We start from the raw sequence: 25,804 nt of genomic DNA on the forward strand, positions 1-25,804 counted from the left end.
AAGGTAAACGGTGTTTCCGTGCACTGCTCTGGTTCGCCAGAAGCGGCTTAGTCATGCTGGCCACATGACCTGGAAGCTGTACGCTGGCTCCCTCAGCCAATAAAGCAAGATGAGCGCCGCAACCCCAGAGTCGTCTGCGACTGGACCTAATGGTCAGGGGTCCCTTTACCTTTAAAAGAGGCTCAACTGGGGCATTGCCTGAAAACTATGATGACATTAATATCCTTAAGAATCTCAACAAACAGAAGATCAAAGGCACTGCATTTTTTCAACTGCACAGGTCATACCTACACCACTTGGGATTTTTCTCATTTGACTGGATTTTGTGTTCATTAATGCTCTGCACAGTACAGTTGGACCTTTTAAACTTTTTATGCCTTTTCTTCTTGTATATCCAGGGTTAACGCCCCCACAGATGATATAGCATTGTGCATCCAACAGTGTCATAATGCTGGAAGAATTTTGTTAGTCTAAGGTACCACAATACACTGTTGCTTTTATCCAGATGAAGACCTGAGAGGCAAATTTAGCTTTTGGCGGTGCTGATACAATTTGTCCTGCCGTCTACAGCCTGGGGTTTGTTGTGCTCATGAAAGCGCCTTTGCAAATTGTACTGCAGGGTGTTATAACCATAAACCGCAGAGTTGATACCCAAGAGATGAGGACATCTGACTAAATTTCTGAAAGATCTTTGGTTCTTAAATAGCTGGTCATGCAGACATAAAAAACAACCTGACCTTTCAACTTAGGAAAGTAAACACACTTGTTGGACCAGATGCTGCCCATGCAATTCTATAAGCCTATTGGAATTAGTGTCCATTTTAGCCCAGTGGACTTAATGTCTCAAGAGGAAATTTGGTTAAGGGTCATAACCCATTTCCTGGATGCCAGTACAAAGTAGAATGAGCTGTTCCTCTCCCCTTGGTACAATGAAAATAATTTCCCCATCATAAGCAATTAGAAGCAATGTGATGAGTTGCTCATTTTCTTACCTGGTGTGAGGCTGCAACAAAACGAATCCACCCATCGTCCAAGGAAACAACAAACTCTCCCTTCTGAAGATGCACATTAATACGGCCGCCTCCAAACAAGATCAGTGGGTACACAGACACCATGCTGCAGTCTCGAATAAACACCCGGCTGGTTTTTACCATCTCGTGATACACTAAGTAAGGGCTATCAAAGTGCCTTGTCTGAAACATGGAACCCAAAAATACTGTGGTGAAACTTCAACAACAACAGGTTCCATACCTATCACTTCAGTTATACAATATATGACAGAGGCCATTGGTTTTGCTGGGAAAAGGTTGTCCAATGCCAGCATACCATTTGCTAGGCAGCAGGGGCAGGAGAAGTCTGAAATCTTTACGCAAATTTCACATGTGAGAAAGGAAATTGGCTGAAAATCAAATGGGACAAGTTGGTCATAAATTAAGTCCCATTGATTCCAATGTGAACTAAGTTTAACTAAGATTAGCCTGCTTCTCATCTTATGCATCTGTGCATAGATACAAGTGCAACAGATTACAATGAGGCTTACAGATGTGTAAATGCAAGGAATTGCACTATGGACTGTTGGTTGGTTTGCATGCCCCTCTTCCAAGAAGGAATTGTGTGTGTGTGGACAACAGGTACAGAATGACTGACTGGGGGTGGGAAAATCACCTGGTAGTTTACAGAGGATGGATGAATGTGAACAGAGCCCTCCTTCTTGGTAACAAACTTCAGCTCTGCAGCTTTTGGCTTCATTTTAACAGCTCCTGTACTGGTCTTCTGATACTTCCCTTCTGGCAGTTTCACCTAAAAGAGTAAAAAACAGTGATAGAAATACTCATAAGCAACTTCCATTCAGTAGGGTCATGCAGAAGGAGATGTTTCTTTAAAGCACTGGAAATACTGAAAAGTCTCTAAACCCAACAGAAGCACAAGAGAGAGATTCCCTTTTGAGGAATTGCTAATAGCAAGTAGCTCAGCTTTCAAGCATGCAGCATAGAACAAATGCAATGTGTGCAGCAATATGGACAGAAAAAGAGAAATGAAAAAGCACTGCCCTCTTACCTGAACCACATTGGGATACAGAGCAGCACATAATATGGCTGATATCAGCTTGAAGTTGTCCGCATTAGAATTTGCCTGTGATATAAACAAAAGGGTACCTAGAAGTTAGTGCAGAAGTTTGCATGAAACTGGGCAAGCACATCACCTTGAGAATTCCAGCTTTCATGTAAAGGTAAGCTCCCAGACCTCATATTTACAGAGATATTTTTTAGAAAATATGAAGGCATCTATTTTATTTTTTTAAAAAAAATCTCAAGTGTTAAGTGGTAGAAGCTCTGGGCCCTATATGCCCCTCCCTAAAATGGGGGGACACCTCGGGACTTTTTTTAATCAGCTGGGAAGAAAAGGGTTTTCACATAATCGGGAAGCTCCAAATCACTGAACAAAAACACTGCCCAAGGTTCTAGCTGTCATTTTGGTTCCATTAAATCATGACAAGGAGAGTAGAAATAGAAGGGGTGGGAGGGAAAAATGAATGCCGTTATTTGGACAGATGAGGAAAGTGGCAGAGAATGAGAGGAAGAACACCGTATAAAAGCTTATACGTTGTACAAAAGGCAATGGATGAATGAGACAGGGCAACCCCATTGTCACTCCTGTTGTTACCTCTTCTCCAGTTGCTTCCAGAACGCCGTCTCCTCCCTGAGACCACCTCCTTTCTATATCCTTGGCTCTGAGTCCCTCTTTCACAAATCCAATGTCAGACAACAGTTCTGTGAACTGCCTTTTTAAACTGGCCATTTGCTATGGAAGAGAGAGAAAGAACACCTTTGAATAATGAATAGCGTTAAGAGTTCTGAACTGTGTCAAGTGATGTCCACCTTCTGTTCTCATTCTTTCCAAACACCAGCGGTAAGCCACAGAAGACTCATGGGTCACAGCCAGCTTGTGGCTGACTTCATTGTGCCCACTGCCACTGTTGCAAATCTGGGGAAGAGAGGAAAAGCTATGCTGGGAAATGTGAACTGCATCTACTGTGGAAAAATATGTGAAAATGTACTCTGAGGAAATACTGAATGGTTGTTGGGATTCCTGGTATGGTAGTTCCATAACATAGCTAGTACAGTGGTGCCTCGCAAGACGAAATTAATTCGTCTTGCGATGTTTTTCGTCTTGCGAAGCACGGTCCGTCGCAGCTGCGCCTTTTTTTTGTTTTTGTTTTGTTCTTTTTTGGGGGAGGGTTCACCGTCCGGGCGCTTGGCCCGGCCCGAGGCCGCTCAAGTCTTTGAACCGCCGCCCCGGAGGGCGTCAGGTACCCAGACCCTGGGCGGAGGGAAACATGGACTGCACGACCCCCTGACCGCGGGGAGACGACGCGCGGCCGGCCCCAGCCTTGGCCGGCCGCCGCGCGCCCCACGCGGCGGAAGGGATGCATAGAATGGCAGAAAGGCTCAAGTGGACTGGCCAATGTGCTAACTGAACTAAGAATACACCCTAGAACACAGCCCAGAATGAACTGCAATGTGCAAGGATTTCCCTGGCAGATGTGAGGTGGTTTGTCCGTAGGCTAGTCAAAATGGATTTCCCCTGGAAGCAGGAAGCTTGAAAACCACTGACATATATACCGTATTGGCCTGTATATAAGCCTCACTTTTCTGCCAAATTCTGACTGTGAAAAGTTAAAGTGTGGCTTATATTTGTGACCTTACAATCTGAAGCCAGGACCAGGAGAGTGGCAAAGCAGCACCCGCCCCATGCGTAGTCCTCTGTCTTCTCCCCCAAGGCCGGAAAGGAAGGGAGTGAGGAAAAAGAAAGGCCGCCAGCAATGCAGAAACCCCCCCAGTATGCATTCAGGAGGAGCGACGAATGGAGTGGCTTGTATTTGGATATTTTTTCATTTCCCCCCTCCAATTTTAAAGGTGCGGTTTATATTCGGGCCAATACGATAGTTAGGCACACAGGAAACTGCTTTTTAGGAAGCCTATTTGTTTAACAGGCCTAGTACTGGATTGGGACTCTCCAGAATCTCAGGTAGAGATCTTTTTCCCATCAGGTGCTATCTATATATTTTTGTAGACTGGAGAGATGCTGGTGGTTGAATTTTGGACCCCCAACGTGTGCTGTACCACTCAGCTATGGTCCCCGTCACAAATAAAAATACGTATCTTTGGTGTGTGGGTGTGTGGAGAGGTTTGTGTGCGTTTGTGTGTATGTGAGGAGTCCAGTGAGGAATTTTTTTACAGCTGATCCACTCTCTTTACCTTTCAGCTAGGTAATTTCATTCAGTGGTTGGCAACCATAGTGTTAACATTTATAATTCAGTCTCAGAAGCTAAGGAATTAAATATTATATATTATAGTAGTTGATCCATTTCCCTAAATCCTGTCATCCATCAGAGATCATCCTCAACTTTTCTGGAAAAGCTGAAGTTATCTAAAAAGGCAGCATATTTTTATTTTATTTTTAAATCAACCCAATCTTATGCTGCACCCAGTTTCCCCCTCTTCCATTGCCTGCCTGCCAAGGATAAACACAGATATATCACACTGTTAAGCCTGGGGTAGTAGTCAACCAAATTTTACTCAGAGGAAACCCACTGAAATTAATCAACATGACTAAGTGAGGTTCATTTATTTCAATGGGTCTGAGTAAAATTTTGTTGAACGGCACCACTGGATACCACATCGTGAAGTTAATCTGCAAGTAACATAGTGAAATACAGTGGGATAAAACCTTAAATGTACTGTATATGCAAATAGGCCTAGAAAATGCCTTGCATGTACTGAGTTTTCTGATAAATGCAAAGTTGAAAGCTATAAAAAATGTTTTCATTATAAGATTGCACAACAGGAAAGCAGAACATAACAATTTGACATGAGGTTCAATATACACTTTTAAAACTCAAAATTGTGAACAATAATGTTAACTTACCTGAAGAGCACTTTCTGATAAGAAATTTTGTCTACAAAATGTGTGACTTGCTTGATAGCCTTCTTTTGAAGCTGCACGCCATCCCTAAATTGTGAAAATGTAAGCTGTTATAGCGTGCCATCTCATCTCTTACAATTAGGAGGCTCTATGGCTACAATAACTCTGAAATCAATTACAGGGTGTGCTTTTATTCCTCACCTTATATGCTTGGAGAAGCGCAAGATAATCACTGTTTCCTATTGCAAATTCCAGCTTTTTCTTGAATGCCTCCTCTCTTTTGTCCCACGGAGAAACCTTTTAAAACAAGGAACCTAATAATGCAACCTGTTCTCACACTGGCCAAACAGATGATGATGATGATGATGATAATAGATTTTATTTATATCCTGCCCTCCCCAGCCGAAGCCAGGCTCAGAGAGGCTAACAACAGTAAAAATAACACAGTTTACATAAAATCACAATTAACTGAAATACATTCTAAAATCAATTCATTCTAAAATCAATTCAGAGTCAAATTAATGGCAACCATTGGGCTAGATTTCTATGAGGATTACAGAAGGAGAGAGGGGGGGTCAGACTGTGCCTTGGCCAAAGGCCTGGTGGAACAGCTCTGTCTTGCAGGCCCTGTGGAAAGGTGTCATGTCCCGCAGGGCCCTAGTCTCTTGTGACAGAGCGTTCCACCAGATCGGGGCCACGGCCGAAAAAGCCCTGGTTCTGGTTGAGGCCAGCCTAACCTCCCTGTGTGCCTTTGGGAAACCCGCAAGCAGGATTTGAGCACAAGAGCATACTCCCAAGCTTTGGTTTCCAGCACCTGGTATTCAGAAGATTTGCTGCCTCCTTGGAGGCAGAGCACAGCCATCATAGCTAGAAGCCATTGATAGTCCTCAACGTATTTGTCCAATCCTATTTTAAAGTCATCTAGGTTGGTGGCCATCACAACTTCCTATGGGAGCGCGTTCCATAGTTGAACTATGGAAAGCACACCATTACACAACTGGCAGATGTAAAATTAAAATACAGCCTACAGAGTTCAGATTTACAGTGTATTCTGGTTATACGGAAATTTTGTACATTGCATTCTACAAGATGTACAGAACTATCCCATTTTATCCCCCCCTCCCAACTGTATTTATGCTATGGGAAGTGGAACATCTCCCAAACCACTGCCAACCATATAATAGGTTTAAAAGGTTCCGTTTTAAGAGTTTAGGAAACATTCCGTTGCACACATGGACATATCTTGAAACAACAGCACTTACAAAAGGAGACTTGTGGGCCCTGCTTGCTGCAATTGTCAGTGCTGGATCCAGACAGCGGAAAATGGTGCCAAACAGCATTAGCTTCCCAATACTGACATCAACAGGCAAGGAAGCCAAATGATACCCCAAGGGTGTGAGCTTCTCGTCTGAAGTTAAGGCTCCGACATCCTGCAGTCGTTGCTTTGAGGAACGTAGAGATTCGGCTGTTGGTGGCTCAATCAGTCGCATGAGAACTGAATGAAGGCTTTGTGTGGAGAACATGTCCAAAATCTTAATTCTGGAAGAAAGAGGAAAATACAATCATTTGGTCAGAGTTGGATACGTTAGCTTCAGCTACATAAATATATAATATACACATATGTTAGCAGGCCTCCATTGAGAACTTTCTGATGATGTCTTGCTTTCTGGATGGGCAAGGGCAGACACCAAAAAGCATCAGAAGTCAGTATCAAACAGGGTAAGGTAAAAAGGTAAAGAACCACAGCGCCACCCACGTCCCGTATCAAACAGGATATAGGAGGGTTCACCAACCATTTTGGACCCATGGACAAGCTTGCAAACTGCAGACACTGGCCAAACCACTTCCTTCTCTCTGTCAGTGAAGTAACTGGAACAAGTCTATTTGATTTACAAACCCTAGCCGTTATGTTGTACCTACTGTGTTAAATCTTGAGTTGCACACAGTATAGAATAAAAAAAGAGAAGGCAATTTTGTATAGTAATTCCTAAGCTCCACCTATTTCTCTCTTTAAAGCAGTCCAGCAAAGTACTGAGCCTGGGCATTCATAAAAGCTAACACACACATTTTCAGAAGTAGAGTAAGGATTATGGAAAATTATTTGCCCTAAGGAAGAATTAGGATGAAGTTGGAGGAAGAGGAATTTGAGAATGGGAGCCAGGGCAAATTACTGTGTATAAGATGTGCTAATCAGCAAGACCTGTAAAGGTTGTTTCAGGGATGCTCTGGCTGCCAGTGAAAGACTGTCTTACCTGAGACAGAGCTGTTCCAAAGGCACTCTTTGTATTTCAGGTAACTGCTGCTTCAAAAGGAGATGATTGTAATGGTGGCTACTAAAGAGATGAAAACAGACCCCCGAGGCTACCCGGCCTGCTCGTCCTTTCCTTTGCAAGGCATTGGCTTTGGACACAAATGTATCCTCCAGGCTTTCCATACCTTTGCTTGGATCAAACCTGCAAGGAGGAAGATATGGAACAGTGTTTGCAATATTCTGATAGGCCTTGGGGAATCTAGGGAGGTACAAAAATTAGGAAACTGGATGCTTGCAGGTTATGCTACTGCAAGGCATTGTACTTGGGGCTGCATTCGAAGACTATTTGGAAACCAGTTAGTGCAGAATGTAGCAACTAAAAGATTAACGGGGACAAGAAGATGTGTGTGAACATATAAACACCAGTTCTCACCTGACTCTGATAGCTGCCAATTTGTTTCTGGGCTCAGTTCAAAGTGCTAGTTTTGATCATTAAGCCTTTAACAGCTTAGGAACCAAATGCCAAAAGGACAGTGTATCTGTATGTTCCTGCCTGGACTGTGAAATCATTATCTGAGGCTCTTCTCTGCATGTCACTTCTAATGGAGGTTCTTTGGTGATGAGCGGACGGCCTTCTCTATAGAAGCTCCCCACCTATGAAATGCTCTCTCCAATGACACCTGCCTGGCATCAACTATATCATAATTTCACTGCCAGGGAAATACTTTTTATTTTTCTTGGCACTTGGGTAACACCAATTATTGGATTTTCATATTCTGATTATGTTTTTAACATGCTTATGTGATTTTGTTATTGTATTTTTACTCCTGTTGCAAATATTAGTCATGCAGAAGTATCCAGCATACAAATACTTGTACAGTGGTGCCTCGCAAGACGAAATTAATCCGTTCTGCGATTCTCTTCGTCTAGCGGTTTTTTCGTCTTGCGAAGCAAGCCCATTGACAGCTTAGCGGATTAGTGCTAGAGCTGTCAAGCGGCTTCCAGCGATCAGCTGTTAAGCGGCTTATCAGCGGAACAGCTGATAAGCGGCTTAGGAAAAGGGCAAAAAAAGCAAAAAAAAACCTGCCGGGGGACGCAAGATTTTTTCGTCTTGTGAAGCAACCCCATAGGGAAATTCGTTTTGCGAAGCGCCTCCAAAACGGAAAACCCTTTCGTCTAGCGGGTTTTTCGTCTTGCGAGGCGTTCGTCTTGCGGGGCACCACTGTACCTCCTAGATTCCTAGAGACCCATCTCAATATCGTTTTAAAATCTTGATTATCCTTAGTTACTGCCTGAAAGCTTGCAGAGTCAATTTGACAAATGCTGGGGGAGGGGCAGAGGATGGCTACCACCACTATAGAACATTGTGAACTAACACTGCTACATGTTTCCCATTTTTCACCTGTAAAAATCAAAGCAGAAAAATATGGGTTGAGAAAGATGAGAGCGAAAAGGTTAGGTCTTAAAGGGAGAAGTAATAACTGAGACAGACAGTAACAGAAATAGTTCTAGTCACAGGGAAACTGAAAGAAGAAAAAAGGAAGGGTGAGAAACAGAAGCTTGTAGCAGCTTAATGCAAGAAGCAAATAGCAGATTTGGGGCTTAGTTTTGTAATGTCTTCCAGCTCAAGAGACATGGAACTAGGAAATCCATCAGGTAGAAATCTCATTGTGCACAGACGTATAGGCCCCATTTTAGCAAAGCTTTTTTTTTTTAATTGTACATGGTGCTTTTGCTTATTATCTAGGTACCTTTTCTCTTTCATCTTCCCTGAATCAATCACGTAGACCACATCATCGATGGTAATGGAGGTTTCTGCAATGTTTGTAGATATGATGATCTTGGTGACCCCTACAGGAGGCTTAAGGAACACACATTGCTGCTCCTCACTTGAAAGTGAGGAATGAAGTGGATAAACAACACAGCTATGAGAAAAAGATCGGAGGATAGGTTTAGAGGGCTTTTAGAGAGGTTTTGTTTTCCATTTTTATATCACTTCTTTTACATAGTAGCCAGAGCTGGAGAACCAAGGGTCACATCATTTGTGTCTGTATACAAGAAGAATGGACTTATCATGGTACAACAGGACTTCCCATCCTCTCTGCCCCACTACAGCTCCCCCACCCTTGTGGCATGCCTCAAATTTGGTACACATCCATATTTTAGCAATTCAACTGTGCCAATGGTTTCAGGGTGGGGGAGGCAGAGAAGACCATATGAAGGAGATTGATAAATTGCACAATGGGATTATTCAGACTTCAAAATACCAAACCATGGTTTGGCACTCCATGAAGGAGTCGTGTGTTCATGTCCTTCCCCCTATGTTCTTCTTTTGTGCTCAGATTTCCCCTTCCTTTTGATTCAGCGACAAACCATAGTGGGCTGTTGTGTCTGAGCTGAGAAAATGACTTGTGGAATCTAAGCATGCAAGCCTCAGTTGAAACAGATTTGCTGCAAAATCAGGAGAGAAACCAGAGCACCCTAACAGAGGAGAAAGTCTCTGAGCAGAAGACTCATCCATGTGTAGCTCCAAAGCATGATTTGGCACTGCTTCTGAATGGACCCAATGCATTTTCTTGACTGGCAATAACCTGATACACAATAGGGGACCAAGCCAAGGAACTAAGGGATAAACTGGTTTACATCCAATAAGCTCAAGGAGTCTAAAACCAACGTAGAACCCAATGTTTCTGCAGCATCTAGCTAAAAAGAGTATTATTTTTCAAGTTCGACTTGGAAGTACAGAATATTATCCTCCATGCACTAGTTGAGAATTATACTGGGGAGGGGGGAGAGATAAAAGATGCTGCAAGAAAGAAAAATGTTCACATACTCTTAAATAAGCAACTTAAAGTGATGTAAAAGTTGATTAAAATGTCAGTTTTAATTTACTTTTCATTTAAAAATATTTAGGCATATTCTTAATTTACCGATTGCTGCGCCGGTTATTGAAGAGTGGATTAGTTTGCAACTGCTTATACAGTGTTTTAATTTCTTCCATGCCTGGCAAAAAAATCAGTACTGCACCTAGATATGAGTATATAAAAAATGGTAGAATTAATAGAAATGTCTTCTAGAACTCAATATATACTCTTCATTTTTGCTCCTGAAGGCAACCACAATTTATTGCTATTTCTCCCTCTACTGGATTACATGTTACGGTAAGATTAAACTCAACATCAACGTAAGTAAGGATCCTAACTCTGGGAAAAGTCCTATTATGCTTCGAAACCGTATGTCCAAAAGCTAGTTTTCTTTTAGAAAGAGGGAGAGCAGGGAGAGTAGAACTTCAATGAAAGATAACGATCTTCATGGTGCAACTGAGCTGCATAGGCTTGTAAAATAGGTCATGTGTTTCTCATCATGTTACCTGGTGGATACGAATGTTCACCACTGACGATCCACTCCAGTAAGGCCTCAATTAATTCAAGATTTACTTTGTCTAAATCCATTTTCTCCATTGTTTTTAATACTGATTTGCTAACCCCTGAAAGAGAAAATGAGCATCATAACAAAAAGGAAAAGCCCTGTTAAGGCCATGAATTTTGTAAGCAACTCAAACTACAGCCACTTCCAAATGAATCAAACCCTTGATGGAAAGTGGAGGTCCAGCTGTGGCAGCTTCATGGTAGGAACATAAGAAAAGCCTGTCCAGCATCCTGTTCTCACAGTGCAAACTAGATGCCTGTAGGAAGCCTGCAAGTGTAGCAGCACTCTCCCCTCCCGCGGTTTCCATCAGCTGGTGATATCGCCTTCCTCATTTATTTCATTTGGTCCAATACCTTCTTTCTATTCACCCAAATAGTGTATTTTCTCAAGGTCAAAGTCTGATGTTGCCTTATACATATTTGGATATTGAAAAACACTTGAAAAATTGGTGTGTGTGTGTGTGTGTGTGTGTGTGTGTGTGTGAGAGAGAGAGAGAGAGAGAGAGAGAGAGAGAGATGGTCATTCCCTCCAAAGGAAAAAATTTTTGGCCATGATTCAGTACCTCCAGCTGCACACAGGAAAAATCACATACGCTAGAGGAATTTCCCATTCTGGAGGCTCGCCTGGCACCTTTGTTACATTTCTTTAGGCACCAGGCAAAAACAACCCTTTTCTCTGAGGCATTTGGCTAATTTAACAATCTATGGCCTTTTAAACTGGGTGTGTGTGTGGTCATTGCTTCTATTCATCATTATATTGCAGCGGAACCTTGTGTTACGTACCGCTCTCCTTACGAATGCTTCGGGTTACGAGCTCTGCTAACCTGGAATTAGATGCCCCTAGTTGCGAACTTTGCCCCGGGATGTGAGTGGAAGTCGTGCGCCAGCAGCAGGAGGCTCCATTAGCGAAAGTACACCCCATGTTAAGAACGGTTTCGGGTTACAAACGGACCTCCGGAACGAATTAAGTTCGTAACCGGAGGTACCACTGTATTTTTTAGTTTTAATATTGCAAACCAACCTGTGATCTTCCAGTGAAGGGTGGTACAGAAATTTGATAAATGGTGAAAATAACAATGATTCTCTAGTATAGGAGAGAAATAACATGTGCAATGAGAAATTCTCACAAGAGTATCAAGCATCTATCTATCTGTCTGACAAGAGAATAGGAAACCTCTCAACATACAGGTCTCAAGACCTTTGTACTAGAGCTATATGCCCGAGGTTGTGACATGTACTCACAAATATTCTAGGTTTGAAAATGCCTTTCTGGTCATATGTACAATATATTTACCAATAATAAACTCTTAAAAGTTATTGGCAGCAATGAACATTGAATAAATAGTACCTTTGTAGCGGATCAGTAACTGCTGGAATGTTAGTTGCTGGTCTGGAACTGAATCTTTGGCAGCCACAGCCACTGTACTTTGCATCAGGCCAGAACGCCTTAAGTCGTAATCTACTTCCTCTGCAGCAGTCCTCCGGTGTCTTTCTTTCTTGTCCACACTTTGCTTTTCTCGACGCATATATGGGCTGCCATGCTCCAAGACATACCTGAATACAAACAGAGAAATTGGGTATGGGGAAAAGCCACCTGCAAACCTTGCTTTCTAGATGGATGACTGCTCTAAACAGATGCTTAGACCTTATGGGCTGTGCGGTGTCATTTCTGACAATAAGGTAATAAGGTAGAACCCAAATAATTTTTTTAAAAAGTCTGAATACACAGCAGTCGTACAAATTTATGTGCAAGGCATGTTAAATGTCCATAGACATTGGAGATTCCTAGCTTACCGAGTCACTGTAATAGCGTCTTCTATAAAAAACTGATCAACGGGGAACGTCCTACCTAAAAGAGAGATGAGAAACACAGTAATATAAGAAGAGGCAAATTACTTCATCAAAACTGGAGGAAGAGGAATGGAACAGCCTCCATTTCTACCCATACACCATTCCCACTTGTATTAGCTAAAAAAGTTGGTTGTGTTTTAACAATATTTCAACATACATCACAAGGAAGAGTGAGACAGCTGCCTCAGATGGCTGGTTTGGGCAACATTAAGGACAGCAGCATGAGGAAAGGGCAAGATCTGACCCATGGGGCACAGCCCACTACTTAGTGCCCAGCAATTTAAAGAAGAACTGTACTTCATGTGTATTATTATTATTATTATTATTATTATTATTATGCCACCTATCTGACTGGGTTGCCCCAGCTACTCAGGGCGGCTCTCAACAAAAAAATAGTAAAATTACAATACAACATCAAACACTAAAACTTTCCCATATGTCTTTTAAAAATCACATAGCTGTATGCATGTGGGAGAGGGAGAGGGAATTTGATTGTCCAGCTTGGCCACCAAAGCTTTTGATTTAGGCCTGGAATGGGTGGAGGTATGTTTCAACATGGAGAATATTAATAAAACAACCTTGTAGGGTAAGTCAGTAAGAGTTACAGTTATTTATTTATAAGATGTCTAGCCTGCCCTTCATTTCAGGGCAATCACATTCAAATAAAAACAATACAAAAACGTATAATAAAAAGCATCTCAAATTTGTTGCTCTACACAATGCACGTGAAGTGCTTTGAGCCACTAAAAGGGCTGTACAAGAAGTTCAGTATTACCCTATTCTGATCTGATCTGACCTGTCCCGAGAAGGGTATTTTCACCTCAGCAGTACTCTACTGAATCTAAAAACAGAGCACATTTATAGTATTTAGGTTGCATGTTATATATGAGACAGAATGTGAGAAAGAACATGATGGAAAATATTGTCATTTATAATATCACTTAATTCTTATATTCAAAACAAAAAAAATTCCTTCCAGTAGCACCTTAAAGACCAACTAAGTTAGTTCTTGGTATGAGCTTTCGTGTGCATGCACACTTCTTCAGATACACTGAAACAGAAGTTTCCAGACCCTTCTATATAGTGAGAAGGTGGGGAGGGGTATTACTCAGAAGGGTGGTGGGAATGGGTGATGGGCAGATAGCTGTGATGAGCCTGTTGACGACTCTTAACGACTGCAATAGGTCTTACAAGAAAAAGCAAGGGGTGAGAAGGTGAAAAGTGGCTTTGTCATGTATAATGAGATAAGAATCCAATGTCTTTGTTCAGGCCAGGTTTCTCCATGGTTTTAAGTTTGGTGATAAGTTGCAATTCAGCAGCTTCTCTTTCCAGTCTATTTCTGAAATTCCTTTGTAGTAAAACAGCTACTGTGAGATCTTGTATAGAATGTCCTGGGAGATTGAAGTGTTCTCCTACTGGAATCACAAAACAGAGAAACCAGTAGGAGAACACTTCAATCTCCCAGGACATTCTATACAAGATCTCACAGTAGCTGTTTTACTACAAAGGAATTTCAGAAATAGACTGGAAAGAGAAGCTGCTGAATTGCAACTTATCACCAAACTTAAAACCATGGAGAAACCTGGCCTGAACAAAGACATTGGATTCTTATCTCATTATACATGACAAAGCCACTTTTCACCTTCTCACCCCTTGCTTTTTCTTGTAAGACCTATTGCAGTCGTTAAGAGTCGTCAACAGGCTCATCACAGCTATCTGCCCATCACCCATTCCCACCACCCTTCTGAGTAATACCCCTCCCCACCTTCTCACTATATAGAAGGGTCTGGAAACTTCTGTTTCAGTGTATCTGAAGAAGTGTGCATGCACACGAAAGCTCATACCAAGAACTAACTTAGTTGGTCTTTAAGGTGCTACTGGAAGGAATTTTTTTTGTTTTGACTATGGCAGACCAACACGGCTACCTATCTGTAACTTAATTCTTATATGTTAGGCTGCCTTATTTAGTTTTTATATTAACTCCATTAACATCTTTGGATTGATTTAGCTGAGACGATTCATTAAATGAAGCAGATTCCCAGCCTTCCCAAGAATATAGTTACTATCAGTTGACTAATCAAGATAGCTAAATGTAAGGATACAAAAATGTACAAAAGTGTCCAGTAGGCACCAGCAGCTAATATATAATAAAACAAACAACAAGCTAATATTAATTATGCCTTTGTGCTCTGCTTGGGAGCTTCCCAGCAGCTGGCTACCGTGGGAAACAATCATTAAATGGAGTTTGACTTGGTGCAACCGGGCTCTAATTACATTCTTAAAATTAATATACCTTCCTGAACTCAGACATTTTTAGTAACAAGTTGCTGAGATAATATTATCAACTGTTTCAGAACGGTTAGAACAGAGAAAATGCTAACCAATGAAAAGTAACCTGTGAAGCAAAGTAGGGGGACCTGTGGCCTTTTAGATGTTACTGGGCCTTCCAGATGTTACCAGCTGATTCCAATGCCAGCTGGGGCTGATGGGAGTTGAGTCCAATAACATCTGGAGGGCCACAGGTTCCCCACCTCTGCTGTAAAGAGATGGATAATGAAAATAATTAGACTGGTTTTCACCTGGTATGCTAACAACAGGGCAGGAGTTAAAGTACTGAGAAAAGAGCTCTGCATTCAAGGTAGCACTCATCATTATAATGCGCAGGTCTGGCCTCTGAGACATTATATCTTTCAAAATCAGCAGCAAGAAGTCACTGGAGAAAATAAAGAAAAGACATTTGAAGCTCTTCCGTGTTCACCTGCAATTCCCTGAAGCCCCACTACCATCCTGGGAGCAATCAAAGACCCTTATTTTAAGCTTTATATCAAACAAAAACGAGTACACCTATCCTCATTAAAAACAATAACAATCACAGGGAGGGACAAAAATACAATGCTCAGTTCTGTCTCTTTGGCAAACAAGCCTCCTCTGCATAACGTGGAGGTAGAGAAACAACAACCTAGTCCTTTGCAGCTGAACGGATATATTTTGGAGTGTGTTAATTTTGCAGCACGTGCTGGTATGTTCTCAAAGCACGTATCTGCAGCATAAATTCACAGCCACCAGAAAATTAAATCAGCCCGGAGTGTATGGATGAAGGACTGGGCACACAGTGTTTACTGCATTTTCTGCTTTGGATATTTTAATGGGATATCCACATCTAGGGGTGAAGCTTTAGCAGGCTACTTGTTTATCATTTCATAACTACTGCATTTTTGTATAATAATGATACAGTATTGTCTGTGGGTGACTGAAGCTAGTGTAGAGGAGGTAAAGTTCAAATATGGCCTCAATTCAGCTGCCAATTTGGAAGAGATACTACTGACCTACAGTGGTACCTTGGTCCCTGAACGGCTTAGTTTGAGAACCAAGGTACCACTGTATAAGGATTTTTAAAATAATGTTACCATATATTTGAAAACAAGCAAGATTATGGTAGGCAGTGTGGTTTCATAATTAGCAGTAGCCTTCTTCCAAGCAGGGTTATTATGAGCTACAACTAAACATCAACATTTATCTATTACCCATCCAACAAACATACTGCTTCTCAGGCAATATATTTACCAAAACTGTTCACACAGGCCGTTCTGGCTAGAGCCGATGACAGTTGCAGACCAACATCTGGAGGGCACCAGGTTGGGGAAGGATGGATTAGTGTGTCAGACTAGGATTGGGGAGACCTGGGTTCAAATCCTCACCTACTGAACATTTGACAAAGCTCACTGACTAAACATTTGACAAACTGCTACCCCTCAGCCTAATTCACCTGTGGCAAGGATGAAGAGGTGTAAGTCATGTATTTACTTCATAAAATATGTATTACATATATATCCCATCTGCTCTCCAAGGAGCTCAAGGTGGCAAACATGGCTTTCCTTCCTCTTCACCTGATCCTCACCACTACGCTTGTGAGGTAGGCTAGGCTGACTGGCCCAAAGTCACTCTAAGTTCTATGGAAAGCTAAGATTTGAACTTGGGTCTCCCAGGTCCTATTCAGACACTCTTAACCACTTGCATTTCACATTTGAATAAGAGTTTGGATTTGGATTTGATATCCCGCTTTATCACTACCCGAAGGAGTCTCAAAGCAGCTAACATTCTCCTTTCTCTTCCTCCCCCACAACAAACACTCTGTGAGGTGAGTGGGGCTGAGAGACTTCAGAGAAGTGTGACTAGCCCAAGGTCACCCAGCAGCTGCATGTGGAGGAGCGGAGACGCGAACCCGGTTCCCCAGATTACGAGTCTATCACTCCTAACCACTCCACCACACTGGAAGAGCAGGAGAGGAAATATGAAATACATGAATAGTAGAAGTGAAACCAACAGGCTGTGTTACCTTTCTTCTGTTCTCTCATGAACCTCATCAACGATAATATGGGTGACTCCTTTTAAACTCATGTCCCCTTCAAGCCTCCTCAGAAGCACTCCAGTAGTACAGTACAACAACCGGGTAGCTGAAGACTTGAAAGAAGAGAGAAAATGACAATAAGATCGCCAACTAAATCAGTTTCTTCCCCTTATTTAATCCTATCACTGTCACTGCTTAGATTACACTCTAGTGCCTTATTCAGATTTCCATGGATCTTGTCTAGAAAAGTGTGTTGTTCCCATGAATAGCAGAAGTAAAAATATGGGAAATTAGCTGATTAAAATTCCTTGCCATAGTTTGGTCACTGGCTGGAAAAGCATGTTCAGCAAACATCAAGGGCCAGTGCATAGATAGTGCTGCAATCCCTTCAAATACAGTAGAGGGAACTAGGAATGAGCAGACACATCTTCCTCCTCTCTCGTGCAGAAAAGCAGTGCACAACAAGCAGTCAAACAATCTGATGACACTAAAACAAATAAAACGACGGCGAACAGATGTAGCAGCTTGGAAGAAAACAAAGATTAGTCACCAACTGAGTGCCACCAACAACTTGGCAAATGGAAGAGCTTTTGACTGGGGCTTAAAGATCAGCTCTGTGCCAGGGTGGGAAATCCAGAGTCTGGGTGCCACAGCAAAGAAGGCCTTATCACTGGTTAGCCACCCACTCACCTCTCAGCAGGAAAGTTGGGTGGGGGGCAGAGACCCATAGAAAATATTACAGTGAAACAGCAAGCTTCTTCTTTTTACAAAAAAAGTTATTTAAAAGCGGAGACTATTTCTGGCAGCAGTCACTCTCTCAGAAACTAGCTTTGAATTCAGCTTGTGCCTCTTTGTGTTACCAGGATTCCAAGTATTCTATGGATCTACAACACACTGCACACTCATGGATTTTGGTACCCAGAACAGAATTCAGCTTTCTGAGATGTTCAGCTGTTGTTTGCTTTCTTTTTAAACATGTTTCTTTAAAAAAACATTAATGGAAGCTGCACAACACTCCAGTACTCTTTGCATAGCCCCTTGATACTATCCTTCAACTCTCCCCACCAGCACAGCTAGAAAAAAAGGTCTACCCTTTGGACTAATAAAACAACAACAACAACAGTTCAATGTCTATTTGAGAATTCACTGCTGGGGGGGGATGGGGGGAAATTAGATGTGAGTGTCTATTGGCTTGCACCCATGACGTCACTGGAATAAAAACAAAGTAAAAACAAACCAACCATTACGCTTTCTAGCCGAATTTGGTATCCGACTGTGACCCCAACTCTCTCCGTTCGCTCCTTGGCTACACGTTCAGCCACAGAAATGGCAGAGATCCTGCGAGGCTGGGTGCAGATGATGTTGGCTAAATTACTGGGAGGACCTTCTAGGGAGGCATCCAAGATAAACTGAGGAATCTGAGTGGTCTTTCCACATCTGCATGAAGGAGAGGAATGAAATAAAAAAGAAAATTCTCCTCTCCCTCAAGCAACATGTTAAGGGGTGTTGCAGGAGACAGCCTGACTTCCTCATTTATCAATACACTCCAAACCTGTTGTCCATGGAAAACTAATCTTTATGCTACTTAAACATAAATAAACCCCTGGTCTCAAGGAAGCTAACAAATCAGTAGAATACAATGGCAATAAAATGGAAAAACTATAATAGAAGGTGGGTTATATTTCACCTTCCTGGTTCCCATTTATAGATATTCATCCATTTAAATAAATGTAAAACTGAATCTGCCCACTGACTAACACCAATGAAGAACCTTTGTTAACGTAACAGAAATCAAAAGGAGCAATATTTGTGCAATATGGTCTAATAAGGATTGCAGATGTACAAACCAGCTCAAGCCAGGAGCTATTATTTTCTGCACTATTTATTCCAAACCTGAAATGTAGGCTAGCCGTATAGAAATACTCTTCTGACTCCAAATAGGAGCAAAATCTTATTTCATTCCAAGAATCAAGTTTTGTTGTGCTCCCACAGGATATGGTCTCTTCCAATTGGCAAACCACAATGCTTTCTGCAAGATCTTTCAGATCTTCTTTGGATGGGTTTGCTGAAGGCATAGCAGAGACCAGGAAACATTGGACTTATCAGACCTTGGGTTTGATGGTGGAGTGGAGACTCTCTAATATCCAGGCCTAATTTGGCCTGCCCAGCCCCTCCAAATGGCCGCCAATGACATTTCTGCCCAACTCCATCCTCCCACCAATCATGTGATATCACCTGTAAATACTGTATTTTTCTCTGCACAGTGGTACCTCTGCATACGAACGGGATCCGTTCCGGAGCCCTGTTCGCATCTAGAAGCAAATGTAACTAGCGATGGCACGTCTGTGCACACACGCGTCGCTTTCCACCACTTCTGCGCATGCGTGTGACATCATTTTGAGCGTCTGTTCATGCGCAAGCGGCGAAACCTGGAAGTAAAGCGCTCCATTACTTCCGGGTTGCCGCGGAGCGCAACCCGAAGCACATTCAACCCGAGGTATGACTGTATAAGACTATTATTCCCCCCCACCAAAAAAAAATTAAAGTTTAAAATTAGGCGATGTCTTATACACGGAATGTTGCAATTAAATATATAAATAAATTTCTTAATTTTGGGCTCGAAAAATAGGGGGCGTCTTATACACGGAAAAATACGGTAATTTCCATTTCTCCTGTCACCTCCCATAGCTTTCCTAGGGTTAGATTGACCTTTTACATAGCTTGCATACATTTTACATACTTTATGTACAATGAACATAAAATAAAGTATGTAAAATGATGTCATTCTCTTTGCCTTGCCCACTTTGGCCACAGCCCCTTTTGCCTCTGGCACTGTTTACCATTACAATGAAGCCCCTGCAAAGTTGGACAACTTGGAATCCAGCCCCAGGCAGAAAGTGACCCCCCTGCCACTGCTCTAAAGGTACCCGGTCCAAAATGAATGAACCACATTGTTCACTTGACTTTTACATTCATGTGTGTTTACAATTATAATTTCAACAGAACATACAGGAAATGACTGATCAGCGCACATCCAAAAGACATGCAATCAAGCTTAGTGTTGAACCTAGAAGTGATCAAAACCATAAAAAGTCACTTAAAGGGTGGAACAGGGGCAGGACATAACAGGGCGGGCTGTGCTTATACGTGCCCCACTGAGACACATGGAGGCCAGGAATGGAACCCGCGCATAAAATGGTCATTAACTGTAACAGAAATTGGATGCCTTACTCTTTATCCACGTGAACTGTGTATATCAGCTTTAGGTTGCAGTCCAATACATACTTGCCTGAGAGGAATTCGCACTGATCTCAGTGGGGGGGGAAGTACTTTGGAGTATAAATGTATAGATTTTTGCTGTTAACGCATTTGGCTGATTTAACATTCTATGGCTTTTAAAATGTGTTTGTGGGAGGGGTAGTTATTGGTTTTTGTTTTATTTTGCATTCTCATTTTGTGTTTTTCTGCTGTGAATCGCCCTGGGATCTTCAAGTTAAAGTTGGCATGCTAGCTAGCTAGCTAGCTAGCTAAATAAATAGATCAATAGATCGATAGATCGATAGATATCTTTTATTGAGGATGTAGTAGGGGAAGGAATGCAACCATCCAGACCTCTCATACTTCACTTTGTTATTTAGGCTGAGACCTGTTTCCAACCAGTGTTCAGTAGTGTACATGTTGTCTTGAATGCATCCTTAAGAACTAGGCAAATGCTGCTCCTTCCATACACAGAGCGTGCCAGTTCTGCCAGTTCAGACCCCTGAAGATTCCTGTTCTACAGGCAATAAAATGCGATACATCTTGAATTCAACACTTATAGGAAAGGAGACACACTGCCTGGGTTTTTTCCTCCTTCATCTATTTTCTCTCTCTCTGCCTAATCTCAACTCATCTGCTCTAGCAGTTGGGAGGGGGAGGAGAGTTTAGACTAGATGAGACAGATTGCCAGATATAATAACCAGGAGGAAGAAAAGCTCCACCATACATACCTTTGCTGTAACTATTGACTTCAAACCCTCTCATTTTTCTTGCCTGAAGGGAAGGTCCCTTTTGAGTTTTGTAGGCAGAGACAGACTGCTTTTCACATAGTAAGTATTAACATGGTGTTCAAGTGTGCAGACAGTTTTATATCTTACCCAGTCATACCGCTCACAACCAGGACCTGATATTTGTTCAGCAATTTAAGAATGGTTTCTCTCTCTTCCCATGCAGGAAGTTTCTGTCGTTCTTGCAATATGGACTGGTAGTGCCTAGAAGACTGACAAATATATGTGGATTGTCAGTAGCTGCCTGTTACTGCTCAATTTATGACCCACAATTACATGAATTTCTTTGTTTGTTTACTATAGTTCACACACATCCAGAGAAGGCACACAGTTTCTAGACTGTCTTCCATTAATTCTGTAGATACAAGTCTTTACAGGAAAACAGATGTAACTGCTATTGATCCCACATATAGAGAACACAAGCATACAGATATGTTTTTCAAGATACAAGAAATTCTAGCATAGGAAGCAGCTCTGAGATAAAATGGTCTTAAATACAAAACAAAATATAGATATTAAGGGATCTACTGCATATCCAGAACTTCAAGATTCTTTCCTGGATTTTGCTATCAATTCCTACCACCTACCAGCTATTATATGTACACACAGCAAATAGTTTGTTTTTTAAATATAGCTGAAAATACGTTATAAATGTAACTCTGCCACTTATTTTCCAAGGTTTACATATGTACCTTCTTTATCCTGAACTGACGGCAAATTTTATAATTTTCTTTGCAAGTTGGCTCTGCTAAGGTCCTGTACTTCTTTCGCTTGAGATTCACATAACTCTCTTTCTCTACGTGAACTGTCTGCAGCTCCTCTTCGTCGTTGTCGTCATCATCCTCTTCAGTTACCAACTCCTTGGTTGCTTAAAAACAGAAAGCATCTTAACAAACACCATACTGAAACATTAGCTAATCAGTCTTCAGGGGTGGGGTTTTTAAAAAATAACATAACATTTCACTAGATAAGGGAGAAGAAATCTGTGGCCTTCCAGTTGTTGCTGTACTGCAGCTCCCATAATCCCCAACTATTGGTCATGCTGGCAAGGAATGATGGGAGCTGAAGTCTGGAAGACCAGAGCTCCCAACCAGTGTGCTATCCTCATCACAGGGACTGGCATGCATTGGCCACAGAGAGTTCTCCATCACCTGCGGCACTATTCTTTGGGAAATCTCCCATCGTGAATTCTGCCCATGATGCACTGTCCTTGCAAGTGGTCACCACTTACAGTGATACCTCTGGTTACGTACTTAATTCGTTCCAGAGGTCTGTTCTTAACCTGAAACTGTTCTTAACTTGAAGCACCACTTTAGCTAATGGGGCCTCCTACTGCTGCCATGCCACCGCTGCACGATTTCTGTTCTCATCCTGAAGCAAAGTTCTTAACCCGAGGTAATATTTCTGGGTTAGAGGAGTCTGTAACCTGAAGTGTATGTAACCCGAGGTACCACTGTACATCAATTGGGGACAAGGAAACTGACAATACGTTATAAAGGACTCACATGAGGACTTGAACTAAGCAATATGATCACTGGGTAGGCCACTCGCCACAGGGGTGCCAATTCTAGAGGCTAGAATGAGGTCTTTAGTGGCTTAGTATTGAGTTGACCTCTAGAATCTAGAAAGTTGCCTTGGACCATCAAGAGTCCAAGAAGAGTCTATAATAACTGGTAGTAACTTTCCAGAGTTTCAGACAAGAGTCTTTTCCAGCCTTATTGGGAGATGCAAGAGATTAAATCCATGCAAAATATGTTCTTTGCCACTGAGCTACAAGCCTTCACTGAGAAAAATTCCTGACAAGAATAACATTTCACTGTAAGAGACCGCTATTCTGTTTTCTCACACTCTCCCCCTACAACTGTTTACTGCAGCTGTCCAAGTCACTCCCTTCTGAATTCACCTGCAATTTCAAAACATCCTAGTATTGTTTCCTTTTGTTGTAAAAGTTTCCCACAGCAGCATTTCCCCCACTCCCTTTCATTTTGTATCATGCCAACTGTTTTAAAATTTGCTTCACTTGTGCACAGTGTCTTGAGCAAATATAGTATAACAGGAAATAGCCAATAATGGACACAATGCAGGCAAATTTAGGCAAGTGCTATACAGTAGTTAACAGAGGTATTTTTGAGGTACTGCACAAAATCCTTCTATTCATGGACTTCAAGTGGAGCATAGAATCTTTTTACTGGTTTTAGCTGCTATTTTTTTAACTCGCTGCTTATGTGCTACTTCATCTATAGTTTTTATGAGCATTTTTCTTTGGTATATTATTATGCTTCAGTGTGGATTTATGTTCCGAGCTAAAAATAAACACTCTCTCACTGACACACAAATCTCTTACTGACAAGAATTTTCCATTAAGTTGGAGAGGACAACTCATCTGAAGCCGTCTCCTTCATTAATGTAAATAGAAATATATAGAGTGAGTTTTATTTTCAATTGGGCTTTTCATCTTACAATATATTCATTTCCAAGGATCCTCACCCCCACTCCAGGCCTTGCAACTTTATTCACCAACTGACCCATATTTGCTGATTCTTATTTAAACTTGCTATAAAGGAAAACAATCCTATTTTCACAGCTCTCAATGGTTGTCCCCACCTGTACAGTATTATCTTCCTGACTAAATATCTGCCTATTATTTCTTTATTCACACACACACACATATACATATGGGAGATTTTTGCATACACATACATATACATACATACATACATACACACATGCGCATATGCAAAAATCTCCCCCCAAAATCAAAGCTATCTTTTATAGAGTTGTGCCAAGTTAGAAGACTGAAAAAAGTTAGCAATCTTATAGCAGGCTGCAGGTGGAACCCACAACAAAATGTGGCAGTGTTGTATTGCTCCTGTTCAGGATTCCAGCCCAACTTCTTCCAGGATACTCTATTCTCCTGGCTTCTCCATTCAGCCCTGTCCACCCCACCCCCCAGCCAGCTCCCCCCCCAAGAGTATGCTTAGTTCTCATTGGCTGAGCTATTTGACATTGTATTGCTCCCTCACTTTTCCCTCCCCAAAGATTTAGAGTTCCTCAAGTTTGTGAGTGGTGCTACGGAAGGACAGACACCTGGAGCATGTGCTTACTATTAGCATATATGATAGGATTTACCGTAGTTTTCACCCTATAGGACACACTTTTTCCCCTCCAAAAACGAAGGTGAAATGTGTGTGTGTCCTAATAGGCGAATGCAGGCTTTCGCTGAAGCCTGGAGAGTGAGAGGGGTCGGTGGGCACTGACCCCTCTCGCTCTCCAGGCTTCAGGAAGCCATCCGCAAGTCTTGCAAGCCCGGCGGGAGGTCCCGCGGGCTCGCAAGGCTTGCGGGCAGCAGCCTGCAGCCCAAAAGCTTGGGGGACAGCAGGGAGGTGCAGCGCCGCCACCCCGCTATTCCCCGACCTGATCTAGAGGCTGACGGGGGGGGGGGGGAGAAGCAAGCTTGCTTCTCCCCCTGGCCAGCCCCACAAGCTCGCAGGATAGCAGGGAGCTGGAGCGCCGCCACCCCGCTATTCCCCGACCAGATCTAGAGGCTGACGGGGGGGGGGGGGGAGAAGCAAGCTTGCTTCTCCCCCTGGCCAGCCCCACAAGCTCGCGGGATAGCGGGGAGCTGGAGCGCCGCCACCCCGCTATTCCCTGACCCAATCTGGAGGCTGGCGGGGGGGGGGAGAAGCAAGCTTGCTTCTCTCCCCCGCCAGCCCCACAAACTCGGGGGACAGCGGGGCAAGCCGCTGCCCCACGGAGGCTAGAGAGGCTGTCCCTGAAGGCAGAAGAGGGAGACGGAGCGCTCCGTCTCCCTCTTCTAGCTTGGGGATGGCTGTGCAAACCTGGGGGGGGGGGAGAATATAATTTCCCCCCTTGATTTCCCCCCCCAAAAAACTAGGTGCGTCCTATGGGCCGGTGCGTCCTCTAGGGCGAAAAATACGGTAATTTATCTAGAGATTATTTATCTAGAGAGTATTCTATCCCAACTGGAGAATAATGAAATACTGTGGCTGGTACAGTGGTGCCCCGCAAGACGAACGCCTCGCAAGATGAAAAACCCGCTAGACGAAAGGGTTTTCCGTTTTGGAGGCGCTTCGCAAAACAAATTTCCCTATGGGCTTGCTTTGCAAGAAGAAAGCCCATAGGGAAATCTCCGGGGACCTCTTTTAAATGCTAGCGGTGGGGAGCAAAGCTTTCCCCCCCTCCGGCCTTCAGAAGAGGTCCAGGAAGGCCGGCGGGGGCCAAAAGGCTTTGCTCCCCACCGCCAGCATTTTAAAAGCCGTCCGGGATAGCAGGGAAGCGCTTCCCGCTATCCCGGATGGCTTTTGAAGGCAGGCGGGGGGGGGGGGAGCAAAGACTTTTGCCCCCCACCCGCCTTCAGAAGAGGTCCAGGACCTCTTATGAAGGCTGGCGGGGGGCAAAAGTCTTTGTCCCCCCCTGCCTGTCTTCCCGGGGGCTTTTAAATCGCCCCGGGACAGCGGAGAATGTCCTGGGGTTTTTTAAAATGCTGGCGGGCGGCAGCGAAGGATTAGCTGCTGCCCGCCAGCATTTTAAAAAACCCCGGGACAACGGAGAATGTCCCGGGGCGATCTTAAAATGCTGGCGGGCGGCAGCGAAGCCTTCGCTGCCGCCCGCCAGCATTTTAAAAAACCTCGGGACAGCGGAGAAGTCCTCTGCTGTCCCAGGTTTTTTTTTAAAATGCTGGGGGTGGGAAGAAAAGCCCTTGTCCGCCCCCCCCCCAGCCTTCAGAAGAGGTCGGGGGACAGACTGTCCCCGGACCTGGTCTGAAGGCGGTTTCCATAGGAACGCATTGATTGATTTTCAATGCATTCCTATGGGAAACCGTGCTTTGCAAGACGAAAAACTCGCAAGACGAAAGAACTTGCGGAACGAATTAATTTCGTCTTGCGAGGCACCACTGTATTTTGTGGTTTCATTTTGCATGACATTGAAATCT

General features: G+C 43.0%; 1 protein-coding gene across 2 annotated transcripts in view; it reads right to left on the reverse strand.

Annotated features, from left to right (window-relative positions):
• DHX57 (DExH-box helicase 57) overlaps positions 1-25,804 on the reverse strand; it is a 34,618-nt gene that overhangs the window by 1,798 nt on the left and 7,016 nt on the right. For both annotated transcript variants that reach the window (XM_081903716.1, XM_081903717.1), the window contains exons 6-23: positions 21,543-21,718; positions 20,941-21,062; positions 18,046-18,241; positions 16,793-16,917; positions 15,036-15,169; positions 12,400-12,454; positions 11,954-12,159; positions 10,548-10,664; positions 10,108-10,204; positions 8,929-9,102; positions 7,179-7,379; positions 6,189-6,465; positions 5,128-5,223; positions 4,930-5,013; positions 2,665-2,802; positions 2,059-2,133; positions 1,666-1,800; positions 993-1,193 (exon numbers count right to left, since the gene is read on the reverse strand). In XM_081903716.1, coding sequence (XP_081759842.1) covers positions 993-1,193; positions 1,666-1,800; positions 2,059-2,133; positions 2,665-2,802; positions 4,930-5,013; positions 5,128-5,223; positions 6,189-6,465; positions 7,179-7,379; positions 8,929-9,102; positions 10,108-10,204; positions 10,548-10,664; positions 11,954-12,159; positions 12,400-12,454; positions 15,036-15,169; positions 16,793-16,917; positions 18,046-18,241; positions 20,941-21,062; positions 21,543-21,718 — 2,609 coding nt within the window. The remainder of the gene's footprint in view (positions 1-992; positions 1,194-1,665; positions 1,801-2,058; positions 2,134-2,664; positions 2,803-4,929; positions 5,014-5,127; positions 5,224-6,188; positions 6,466-7,178; positions 7,380-8,928; positions 9,103-10,107; positions 10,205-10,547; positions 10,665-11,953; positions 12,160-12,399; positions 12,455-15,035; positions 15,170-16,792; positions 16,918-18,045; positions 18,242-20,940; positions 21,063-21,542; positions 21,719-25,804) is intronic.

The sequence above is a fragment of the Podarcis melisellensis genome (genome assembly GCF_964234715.1).
Source record: "Podarcis melisellensis genome assembly, chromosome: 3".
Lineage (NCBI taxonomy): Eukaryota > Metazoa > Chordata > Lepidosauria > Squamata > Lacertidae > Podarcis > Podarcis melisellensis.